We start from the raw sequence: 12,975 nt of genomic DNA on the forward strand, positions 1-12,975 counted from the left end.
AAAAGATAACTAAGAGGAACAGTCACTCAAAGAGCAGAGGAAGAAAACAGGAGAAATAGAGAAATTCACATTTTCTTTGAGATGGGAGTATTTTTATATTCAACATCTTCAGGATCAAGTAAAGCAGAATGCAATGCTAAGCACCGTCTTATTGTATTTTTGCAAAGGAACCTTACCCAGCAGAAAAATTACCTTCTCCTTCTTTCCTTTCTGTTCCTGCTGCTCCATCCCCAGCATTTGATGCTCCTCCCACTGCTAGTTCTGCCAGAGGCCCTGTAAGGTTATCAATGCTGCTGGCAGCAGAGAGACAGGAGGGAGTCGATGCTGGTGAGATTAGAGAGGCACTAACTACGGTTGCCTGAGGTTTAAAACAGGTAGGCAAGGCTTCTGGAGGCATTGCATCTATCAGCAAAGCTCTGATATCATCAGCCTGAAAGACAGAAAGCACATTCACATAGGGCTTTATTTTCATTAAAATCACCATCTATTCATTTACTAAGGAAGGAAAAAAATACATGTAGTGGATAACCTTATTCCCAGTCCCCATCTAAGTAAAACCCCCAACAATCTCATAACATAAATTTAATCCTGTCATAGGTCATTCATTTTGAAAAAAAAAAAAACCTAAAAAAAAAAAAAATGCAAAAATTGCACCCACTTAACACAACTTTTTAAGACCAGGTCTATTTTCTATTATACGTCAGAGAGTTAATTACATTTTTTCCTCATGGCAGTGTGATTTTATAGATTTGAAGGCCGGAAAAGACCAGTATAATAATCTCATCAGACCTGCATAGCAGATCAGACAATTCCACCACGTAATTCCTTCCTCAATCCTGTAACTGCTGGTTGAGCTAGAGAACCTATTTTAGGGCTTGTCTAAACATTGCAGAGCTTGCAGTGGTGCTGCTGTAAGCTCTCTAATGTAGCTGCTCTAAACAGACGGGAGAGAGCTCTCCCGTCAGCTTAACTATGCCAGCCCCCTTGAGCAGCGGTAGCTGTCAGCAGTAGAGTATATCCTGCCAACATAGCGCTGCCCACACTGGCAGTTGTCGGTGGTTTATTTACACCCCATAGCACCATAAATTATGACAACATAGGCTGTAGTGTAGTCATAGCCTTAGTTCACAGCAATTGTCCACATGGAGCCTGTGGCCGCGCACTAAAAGTTCACTAGCGTGCTTTAATATACTCCCATTTCAAAGCAGCATAAATCAAAGCGCCATACAGAATTTGTAGTACACACTCATCAGGGTCCACACGGACACTCCGTGCACAGCAGGCTAACACACACCAGCAGTCCCCAGTACACACCTGCTGAGACCCCACAGGTACATACTTGGGATGGCGAGCCTTTGTCATTGCTCCCTGCTGCCGCACAACTGTGGCTACACCACTATTTTTAGAGCGTTAGCTGGAGATGAGTTAGTGTGACTGTCTGCACAAGCTGGGAATCACACCAGTAGCTCCAAGTGTAGACATATCATAGAATCTCAGGGTTGGAAGAGACCTCAGGAGGTCATCTAGTCCCACCCCCTGCTCAAAGCAGGACCAATCCCCAATTTTTGCCCCAATCCCTAAATGGCCCCCTCAAGGATTGAACTTGCAGCCATGGGTTTAGCAGGCCAATGCTCAAACCACTGAGCTACCCCTCCCACCACAGCCAAAGTTTGCAGCAAGCTAGGGTGTGAGTCTATCCTGCACTAAATTGTTGTGCATTAAGTGTCTGTGGACCCTGCTGCTGTGCACTAAAAGTTCCTGGTTTGAAACAGGAAGAGATCAGAGAGCACTAGGGAACTTTTAGCTTGCTGCAAACTAAATGTCCCTTTAGATAAGCCCATAGGAAGACATCCAGTCTTGACTGTGAAGACTCTGAAAGATGAGGAATCTACCATTTACTTTGGTAAACTGTTCCAAAGGTTAATTTACCTCACTTTTACAAAAAGCCTGCACCTTATTCATCGTCTGAATTTGTCTAGCTTTAGCTTGCAGCCATTGGATGTCATTATGCCCTTGCTGTTAAATTGAAGAGACCTCTCCTGTCAGAAATCTCTTCCCCGTGTGGATACTTGTAGAGCATGGTCAAGTTACCTGTTGACCTTCTCTTGGAAAAACTTAATTGAGCTTCTTAAGTCTCTCACTGTAAGTCAGGCTGTCCAGATCTCAAATACTTCTTGTAGCTCTTTTCTGAACTCGCTCCAATTTTTCAACATTTTAAAATAAATGTGGACAGTAACACTGGACACAATATCCAGTAATGGTCTCACTAATGCGGTGTACAAAGTAAGAGCACCTCCTTACTCTGACTTGATGCTCTCCCGTTTATAAATCCAAGCACGGCATTAGCCCTCTTAGCCATAAGATTGCACTGGGAACTGATGTTCAGCTGGCTTCCACAATGATCCCTAAAGTCCTTTTCAGAGTCACTGGACAGCAACGTGTTTGGAGGTGCAGGGGGAACATGTAAAGTGGATTTATTTGGGGAATGGTGTCTAGACCACTCCATGAGTCTGTTTTCTTCCCCAGCTCAGCCTCCTCACCCCCTCCTGTGGCTCAAACTCTCCTACTCCCTCCCCTGTCTATTCCAAACTTCTCTACTTTCCAGTTCTCTGTGTGCCACTCCCCACACAGCAACCATCAATAATGGGGTCACCTGGAATTCATAAACTCTGTGTGCCCTATAAGATATGTGGAAACTATTTTTAACTAATCCTGCCACTAACAAAACCCAACTACTCAAAGACCCGTATTCAGGAAGACCTACAGCTAACAACAAGTTTGGAGGTTCTGGGTCATTCTAGCCACATTGTTTTGGAGTTATGTTGTACCTAAAAAGGGTTAAGAAATTATTTAAGAACTGAGAATACCCTTTTTTGGAACACTCATACTTCCTCAAAGTCTGATCTATTTCCCTGAAAAGATTCAAATAAATAAAGTGTGTGCTGGCTAAAGCTCACATCCGTGACATTTCAGGTGGAAAGGTTCAGTTTGGGTAAAATTAAAGTGCTGGGAATTAAACTGACACTTTAAACCTTAACTAAGATACTAGAATCTCACCCTACGATTTGTGCATGGGCTTGCCGCCAACAGAGGGGTTGTACCTGGACTTAAAGAAGTCCTGACCACCCTACCCTTCCCAAATCCCAGGGTGGAGAAGGCTGAGGACCACTGGCACAGTGGAGGCACGGAGTGTCATTTAATACATAAAGCAAATTCTTTATAACAGTTTCTGGCGCTTTGCCATATGAACTTACTGTTGCCAGGTCTAAAGGGGTTTGACCCTCTTGGTTCTTCATGGTTGGATCTGCTCCATGAGCTAGCAGCAGAGCACACAGCTGTGTCCTTCCTTTTTGTGCTGCTTCATGCAACGGTGTGAATGCCCATTTATCTGTTGCATTTACACATGTGCTGTATTTAATCAAGAGCGCTGCTATATCCACATGCTGAAAAAAACCCAACACTTTTATCATTAAAGTACAGAGTAGCTGCTACTGGGTATAGCAATGTAGAGGCCATACGATGCGATATTGTTAAGTCACATCTTCATTTCTTGTATGAAGAGATAATACGCATGTTCAGAGATCCTCTTCATTTCCCCTCCCTTTATTTACACCCACCTGCCTAGGTCACAACAACTTTCCCTCCAGTCAAAGGCTGAAAAGCGTTCCCATCAGCAATGGCCATACGAACAATGATGGACATTCTTTCCTCTTCCTGACTCAGCTTTGCGGTTTCAAAGCCGCATAAGGCAGCACAAGGCCATATTTTATTAGCTGAATAAACTACGTTTCTCTAAATATGAAAGTGCTAAGGAAACCCCAACTTCCCAATTCGCTCAAAGGAATCAGTTGTGCGAGTTGCTTTGGATTGCATTTAATCATGTAGTTTAGCTGTACTGTATATTAGCTATTAAGCAGTTCAGCTCCAGAATAATGAGATTTGGTTGATGTTATAGAAAGGGATAATTATGTGGAGTTTTAGATTTGCATTATCTTATTCTAAAAAGAATTCTTTATATTTTCAGACCCTGATCCTGCACATACTTACAAATGTGCTTTACTGTAAGTGTGTGATATCCCTGATATCCAGTCTGATATCAGTGTTTGTAGGACGGGGACTTTGCTGAGGAAAGTAAGTGTGTCCACTCCTGAACTGGTTTTATTATTTCTGGAGCTCAGATACCACTGTGAAGTCCCTGGGAGCAGGAAAAACATTCCAGATACTGACAAACGGAACAAGTACCATCTTTCTTCAGATTGCTGTAGCTTGTATGGCCTGACATAGATTTTAAATATGTATGAACAGGGATAAAGGAACATGTTTCATCTGCTGTTTTCGTTCTGCTTAGCAGTTCATTGACTTACACCCAATCTTAGAAAGCAAACGGTTAAGGATCTACAGAATACCGATTTACAATAAAATATACAAAATAAGGAAACCCAGGGAAGAGAAGCATTATTATTTTCTGTGTTCAAACTATTGTCGTTTATACAGTGTCAGCTAGTGCAGCTTAGTGACTTTTGGCCACATTTTAAGAAATACTCCCATTTGGGCTCCTAAAAAGGTGGTTGGATTTAGTTGCAGCTGAACCCCTTTGAAACGAACCCGTTTGAAAACCTGGCCCTTGAGCATTTATTTCATTATTTGGTACAATGAGCTACAAAAAATACTTTGAACCAAAGTGATGCTGGTACAGTTTCCCTCATCTACATTCATTTCCATAGGTTACGGATGTGGCATTTTAACAGACATGTAATTTGCTTCTGTACCCCACCCTTACAACTATAAACCATTTAAAATCATCATCCAAATTAAAAAAGAAGAAAAGGAAACAAATTATAGGGAAAAATTACTCCCTGTACCACCTTCCTATGAGTGTTTTTACTAACTGGTTTATCATTACATAAAGGCAAAAGCAGTATACTCAGCTAAAAAAACCAGCAGATTGAAGTATGAAAACTTGTTTGAAATAGGCAGCACAGACCCAAACCCAAAGATTCATGATACTGACAGATTTCATCTTTCCCTACGTTTTTTTTTTTTTTAAAGTAGCTACCAACCTCTCGCAAAAAGGCTTGGCTTTATCGCTCAAGAAATATTGGTTTAAAAGATGGCTAACCTCACTTCTCCCCTTCTGAACTTGCAGAGCAATTGGTATTTCCCATACTTTTTCTGCCACATGGTATAAAAGACACCACCTAATTATGTGGTAAACAAACAGGGTATATCCAACATGAAGATGGGGGAACTAAAGGAAAAGCAATTTTTAACGAAGGAGTTACAAAACGTTGACTATATTAGATAAAAATTCAGGAGCAACCAAGTATTCCACCCTTCACAGCTGATCTATGCCATGTCACGGAGATTAAGAGGTGCCGATGGCGAATATACAATGAGAACAATTTAAAAAAAAGCTGCTGAAAGAATGTTGAACACAACTCTCGTTAACCACGCAGAAGAGAGGACACTGAATTAGACTGGAATTATGATTTCTTAAAGTGATTATTAGTGTGAAACAATTATTGGCAATTTTCGCTTCCAAATACCCTCCAATTTCCCTTCAGCAGATTAAAACACTTGATGCTGAAGTTGTGGGTGTCAGCGAGGGGTAAACTTGTAGCCCTCTGCATGAAGAGCAAGACGGAAATCGCAGCACTTATTTTCATTTGGAATCCATGGTCAGTTCAAGGCTCTCTAAGACTCTCTGCCCCAATTTCTGTTCATTTTACTTCAAGGTCATTAGACTTTTGACAAAGCATATTGCCACTCACTTCCACTCCCTGAAAAACATGGAGAGAGTTCCCAGTTCTCCTTCCATGGTTATCAGACTTTTTGGCTAGATAAATATTTTATACTGACTAAAAATGAAACATCTTTGTGTAACTGTGAGAGGCTGGCACTTTTCTCCCTTTTATCCCACTTCTAAAACCAAGTTTTCTAATACAACACTAAATCAGAGACTGTGGACATCTGTAAATGGCAGAGGCAAGAGCTGTCAAAGGCATATAAAAAACCAGCTCTGTCTCTGGTATCCTCTAAACACCTGCAGCACAAGACTTAAATATTCAAATAATGTTAACAACTTCAAATGATCCTTAGCAAAAGGAAGAATCAGATTAGAGGCTTGCATTCCATTGTTAACCCTTCCCATCATACCCACATATTGCAACATATCTGGTACAGTATCTGAAATAACCACTGACAAACTGAGGCATAAAATACAGCATCACAACAGCACCACTAAATATACAATTTGGTAACTTTCATTTTGGTATAAACGTGAAAACAATTCTGGACTCAATTACCGCATTCAAGCCATTTCCCCTCTGATCTCCAGTGCAGCCATTTTTGTCAGTGTTCTAGTTACTGAAATTGCATTTACAATAATGGGAGGAAGCAGAGGAAAACACAACTAGAAGAGGCAAACATATCTGGCATTAATTTAGTGTCATGTATGTAGTCTTTCATATACTTGGGATTCTTTCAAGAACAGACTTCAAGCAATTGCTTGTAATAGATTTCCTTCTGCAGTCACCCACAAGGTAAAGTGGCATGTAGTGTTTTAGGGAAAGGTCCATCTTACATCTGTGCAGATATTGCACATAAAGATGCTTGATTGTCTGTATGTTAATCCTGCTTTGTGAGAGTGGGAAGGAAGGGAGATCACTAACAGACTACTCATCCTAATAGTGCTGCTCCACAATGAACTTGTGATTGATCCAGAGACACTGCTCTCTCTTCCTTCCCACTCAAACTCTTAATCACCATCTGAATCTTTGCCTATTTCTACAACTGCAGGAGAGATTTCTTTGGTTAAAAACAAGAGGTGCCAAACATTATGCCAACTTGCTACAAATGTTTTGGTTGCCATAATAGCAACTGTTTCAATGGTACTCCAAAATTTCTGTAAGTGACCCTGTATACAGTAGTACCAACTGCATCCCCCTCCTGGTCAAATTCTGGGCTTTTTTATGAAAGCCACCGAGACCCGTGGGAGTAAGATATCGTAGTGACTTGGACCAATAATTCCCTCATGGCTACGGAGGCCAAACTTTGTTCCAGATAAGACAGTCTGTCGCAATAACTTGCTTTAGATGCAACCACTTGAAAGACTTCCCCCTACTTTGTATACTAAAAATATTACAAAATTACGAGAAACTTAGCACTGTAAATCACAAGTATAAATGCTTATACTTACCCCATAGGATGCTGCATTATGTAAGGGGATTAGTCCTCCTTTGTCTTGAGCATTAACGTCAGCACCATGCTCTAGAAGGTATTCAGCTACTTCCAGGTTATTATACCCAGCTACAAAAAGAGAAAAGAAAACAGAGTATCAGTAGAACTAACAGAAAAACTGGGAAGGTGGGAAAGCTAAAACTATTTGATTTTTGGAGTTCAAAAGCACCTCTTTTGCAAGCTACTGTCTTCCTGTAATACGTCTAGACAGCTGGCCTAGTAACCAAGGCAATTTGCTGTGAAACTATTTCTATGTCAGTTCCTTATAACATGCTCTGTTTTTTGTTGATTCCATTACATAACTGTGATAAGAGAGTCTAGAAGCTCTGGTAAATTGCTTACCTGCAAGATGTAATGGTGTTGAATTTCTTCCTTGGGTGTCTCTGCAATTGATATTGTCTGGTGTACACAGCTTCTGCACTCTTGCCAGACAACCCTTTTTGGCAGCATCTAGCAAGGCAGCGTCTCCCCGCAGCAAGTCCTGTATATCTGTGTCTCCTTCTTTCACCAGATCTAGAGGAGTGTTACCATCTCTGTTCTTTTTTGTTGGATCCGCTCCATGCTACAAATAACAATTCTACATGTTATTGCCACAAATACATGAGTGCAATACTTAGGTATGTCAGTTCATGGACTGCATTCTGCAGCATAGCACTGGGAATGCTCTCAAAGCTAGTGAGATTTTGGCAATCCATTTTCATGAATTAACAGCCATGTACTTTAGTGGATACCCACTGTACAGAATAGACATTACGAAAGCTAAACCCAAACTGCTAATCTACAAAGCAACCTTACGGGTCTGAAGAGCCTTGTCTATACTAGAGGGCTGTGGTGCTGTAAACGTACACTGCACTTGTAACTTCTTGCACCTATACATTACACAGCTTGCCATGGTTCACGAGTTTTGCAACTGCATCATTGTAAAGGCAACTGCTTGGAGCAAGGCTCATCCCAGCTGCATTCTGCATGTGGTCATTCTTCACAGTTGCAGTGCTGGCATAATCTAAAAGCACTGGTGTTGTAAAGGCACTTCTGTACAATCTGACAATGCTCCTGTAACCCCTCTGGAAATCCGCTCTGCAGGTTGTGCAGGTTTCCTCCTATACCCTGATAATTCTGTTCTGACCTACTGCAGCTCCTGAGTTTTGTGCTTTACAAGCTGCTGCACTGCAACATAAAGGCTTTCTTGTTCCAAAACTTCAGTATATATTTTTATACAATACAGAATGCTGATTTCTACAATCCACATTTAAAAGTTTTTAGTACAGTTTCTCTAACTGGGGATTACTATTCCCACAAACCTCTACATCTGGGCCCTGTGGAATAGGTACCCAGCGTGCTGGTCCTGGAAGAGATGGAGGAGTGCTGAATGTTGATGCAGTGCAATGGAGCACTCAGAAGAGGATGGCCCACAGGGACGCATTGCATCACTACAACTTAGTGAGTTGCACCATTGTTAATGGCAATAATGTAGCAAAGCCGAGATTCAGGAGAGAAATGTGATTCTACATAAGGGAACGTTTTTACCAAAGGTTAGCTCCCCTTAACTTTCCCACCATTGCTAACAATGGTGCAGTTCCTGTGGTGTCATAACAGTGGGAGAGTTGCAACAGACAAGGTGCTGGCAACTGCCAACATGTTACCCACTGTGTTGTATAGCAATGTTCAGAGCAGTCTAACAGTTGTTAGCACTAGCGAAACAGCCCTGCTGTTAGCTAAGGTGGGCAATTGGGGGTAGGGGGGTAGGGAGGGGGGGAGCTTACCACTCTCCTGCTTCCAAGGCTGTGTCTATTAGACAGCAGTATAGAGTAAGGATGTGAATGGAAGAAGCGGGCAAAGACTGGCTCTAATGCACCCAAGCAGCTTTCGGAGAAAGTGTTCTCTGTGGCACATTGTTTAAAATGTCTATTGCAGTCTTCTGAAAATTACAGCTCTAGATCCCTAATGTGAAAGGTTTCAAAGTGGAACTTTTCTCCTTCTGGAGGACAACAAAACACACATCCATGGGCTCAGATATATGCTGACAGGGCCATATAGAAACAGACAGGGAGAATGCTAATGAGAAACAGACAAAAATTAAGGAACACAAAGACAGCCCTCTTCACCTACAAGCACAGAGAAGCAAAAGAGAGGATGCAGTTCAAAGCAAGGTAATGGAAGAGAAGGTCACATGAGATAAGGCCAACAGCGTACCTCCCAAAAATACATTTGAAAAAACAACTTTATTTTTAATATTTTTAAATTCAAGCGGAACAAAGTAAGGGAGATTTCAGGAGGGTGCACATTCCGCATCCCAGCGCACACCAAAACAAAGGCATTATTGCCGGTCAGAGCAGCAGAAACCCTTCGTAACCAGCGGGCTAGGAGCACAAATACCAACCAGTACAAGGCTCAAGGAAATCGTCTCAAGTGTACCCAGGACCAACAGATTTAAAGACCAACAGTGCCAATTTTAAGGGTGTGTCACTGGAGCCTTTTAGCTCTTGGATGCAGAAGTCTGATTTACAACAGGTATTATATAACCTCAACCTCCTAGGGACCTTAGGGAGTGCTTCTAAGTTTTCTATAATGTGTCTATTAAGGAACTGACTTTTGTTGAGGATCCTTTGAGGTTGAGTGCAAGAACGGCTACCTCCCCACTGGAAGGATCCTGGGCTGCAGAGCACTCCAGTGCTGATAAAAGAAAACTGCATTTGAGAGTTTGAGATAACTTCTGTAATCAGATGTCGCTTTAGGGGCCCTCATCAAGCACAGCCCTGGGACCTCTGTGAGGGAGAGCTTGTGGGTTCTACTGCAGCAGGATTTTAAATTGCTGTGGTGGTCCTCCATCAAAGTGAAAAAGTCCTCAGAAAAATTAACAAGATTGAGTAGGAATAGCTTGGCTAAGCAGCAACCATGTAAAAAGGGGTGAAGAGAGCCTGACAACTGCCTACCTTTTAAAAAAAGTATATAAACGCCTATGATGAAAACAATGTGTGGGGTTAATTTTCCTAATAATTTCTTGCAATTTTGTCAAGCTTATTTTAAACATTCTCATTAAGGGTTTTTGTTTAAAGCAGGGGCTGTTAGCTTGAGCACTCCTGCTGATTATCGTGCTTCTTCCAAACTGTCTTAATTTACATTTCCTCTGAGGATTTTCTCATCCATAAGATATTTTCTAAAGACCACATTTAATTATTGCTGTATTCTGTACACTTGCACAAACACCAATGAAAGTTTATTCAATTGTAGCAACTATTCCACAAGTAAAAGTTCATTTTTTTGTATCCTTAAACTAATTCCATTTGTTTCCGTTTGTATGAAGTAAATGTTATTTAACTGACATTATTGAATGTATTAGAGGAATATTTTAGAATAAATTAAAACATTGTCTTGAAAAATCATCTGTACTGATGAATTTTAATAAAGTGAACATGTTCTGAAAGGCACTTCAAATGACTTTACATTCAATATAGAAAGCGCCAGATATCACAGTAAAATTTAAGATGAAAATGGATTCAAATTAATTCACTGAAAAATAATAAAATGATCTTTGTTTCAGATCTTAAATGTAACAGAACACACATTTAAAAATACATTTGGTAATTGTAAATGACTTACTTTTAAAAGCAGCTTGCAGATTTCATATTTTCCTTTTGCTGCTGCTTCATGCAACGGGGTGAATTTCCACAGGTCGGCCACATTGACAGAGGCCCCATGCCTCACCAGTAGCTCGGCCACCTCGTAGTGGCCGTATGAACAGGCATTATGCAAGGGCACTAAGCCGCTAATCAAAGAGAAAGAAAGTTTTAATGGTCACAGAAAGTCGAATTCAAATACAAGTTTACAAAGCTCCCGTGGATAAGACAGCCTCAGAGAGAAAAAAAGACTATTAGCATCTTTTAGTAGCCCCAGTTTCACAGCTTTACATGCCCTTCTATTGAGGTACATATGAAATGAACATCCCTTTTCCAGGCAGCGAATGAAAACAGCTTTTCTTCAGCTCCTGCCAATGATATTTCTAACTGATGATGTTCGACCAATTGTCATTATTAATAATTTCTATAAACAGGCCATATCAATATTGCTAACAATAGCCATATGTTGCAAGAATCACTGCTGTAATGTCGACTTTGGACACTTGGGTGTAAATTTCCAAAAAGGGTTTTAGTGGGTGGCTAAAATCCCATTTGACACGTGAAGTTTGGGCATTAGTAAGCCATGCATGTGTAATATTGTGGGGAAAAAACTGTACTCAATTCCATTTGAAAGGAGCTTAAAACTTCAAGACATTTAGGATCTGAACCTAACCTTGAAACTCTGTTCATTTTTCTCTTCTTCATAGATGGTTTATATTAATACAGAAAAACAACTTTTTAAAAGTTGACTATTGGTTTCTCTAACTACTGTGACATGTTTCCCCCCTTTTAAATCAAAGTGCCTGGAAAGTCTAGAAATAATAAAGAGGTTGTATAGTATTTCTAGCCTTTCCTGATAGTTTGATTTAAAAGGGGGAAAACATGTTGTAATAGTTAGAGAGAACAATAGTTAACTTTTTAAAAGTTAACTTTCTGTATTAATATAAACCATCTATGAAGAAGAGAAAAATGTACAGCGTTCACCCTGGCTATTTCATATCATACAAGTAAAAAGCTAATTTTAGACCTTCCAAAATATTTGATAAACTGCTATTAAGCAGAAAGAACAAAAACAAAACAGAGAACAGAGGAGAAAAAAGCTGCAGAGATGAAAGAAGTGAAGTTATCCCAACTATAATACTATTGTTTAATATTTTGATACCAGTACTATCAGAAAGCTAAACATTGCTGAGAAGACTATTAACTCTCTCCCACAATGAATGTGAGGAGCACTGGTTAATAAGAAATAATAGTGAAAAGTTACCCTTTGTCTTTGGCGTGCACATCTGCCCCATGGTGCAGCAGATACTCTACTACAGATACACGGTTATAACCTGCAGCAAAGTGCAGCGGGGTTGAATGACGTCCCTCCAAATCTCTGCAATTCACATTCTGAGGACTGCAAAGCTGCTGTTGAGATCAAAGAGGAAACAAAACGTTTACTACAGAACTTGATCACAGTTAGAAACTTGTTTATGTTTTCAACTCATTTCTTCCCCCTTAATTAAAGTAAAAAGTATTCTTTTCTGATAGTGGGACGTTTCATAAACTTGAACATGGGCACTTCCTAATTGTTCATGGCTTCGATTTGACAACTTTCCCCCTATTTTAAGGCAGTATATTTTGAGTTCACCTCTCCAAATCCACAAGTTAGAATACTGGTAAACAGAATCCCCGTCTAGTTGGGTCAAGAGATGAGGCAAGCAGGTATTATTCCCATTTTGCAGATGGGGAATCAGAAAGACATGTTAGTGGCTTGTTTAGGGAGGTCTGTGGTATAGTGGATTAAACAATGGCATCTAGTGGAATGGGGAGTCAGGAGAGCTACGCTCTAATCCTGGCTCTTATACCAATTTACTGTATGATCTTGAAGAAATCACAACCTTTCTACTTTCGTTAACCCATCTATTAGCCCATCTAATAAGATGCTATTTTCTTACAGAATGTTGCGAGATCTAGCTAAACAATACTTTTAAAGTGCTACATAAAAATGAAAAGTTAAGGCCACTTAGTGGCAGAGGTAAGAACTCTTATCTTAGCCATGTGCTCCTTTGTCTAGGTCGCTTGCTTTGAATGGGGAGGCACCATTACCCCTCTGTCTCCCTCTTCAGACACAAGG

The 12,975-nt window shown here is 40.5% G+C and overlaps 1 protein-coding gene across 2 annotated transcripts in view; it reads right to left on the reverse strand.

Moving 5' to 3' along the window:
• The window catches only part of TNKS (tankyrase), a 288,162-nt gene that overhangs the window by 33,949 nt on the left and 241,238 nt on the right, over positions 1 to 12,975 (reverse strand). For both annotated transcript variants that reach the window (XM_073340169.1, XM_073340168.1), the window contains 6 exons: positions 12,121 to 12,266; positions 10,840 to 11,005; positions 7,582 to 7,801; positions 7,199 to 7,308; positions 3,255 to 3,443; positions 193 to 430 (listed from right to left, as the gene is read on the reverse strand). In XM_073340169.1, coding sequence (XP_073196270.1) covers positions 193 to 430; positions 3,255 to 3,443; positions 7,199 to 7,308; positions 7,582 to 7,801; positions 10,840 to 11,005; positions 12,121 to 12,266 — 1,069 coding nt within the window. The remainder of the gene's footprint in view (positions 1 to 192; positions 431 to 3,254; positions 3,444 to 7,198; positions 7,309 to 7,581; positions 7,802 to 10,839; positions 11,006 to 12,120; positions 12,267 to 12,975) is intronic.

The sequence above is a fragment of the Lepidochelys kempii genome, chromosome 4 (genome assembly GCF_965140265.1).
Source record: "Lepidochelys kempii isolate rLepKem1 chromosome 4, rLepKem1.hap2, whole genome shotgun sequence".
NCBI lineage: Eukaryota > Metazoa > Chordata > Testudines > Cheloniidae > Lepidochelys > Lepidochelys kempii.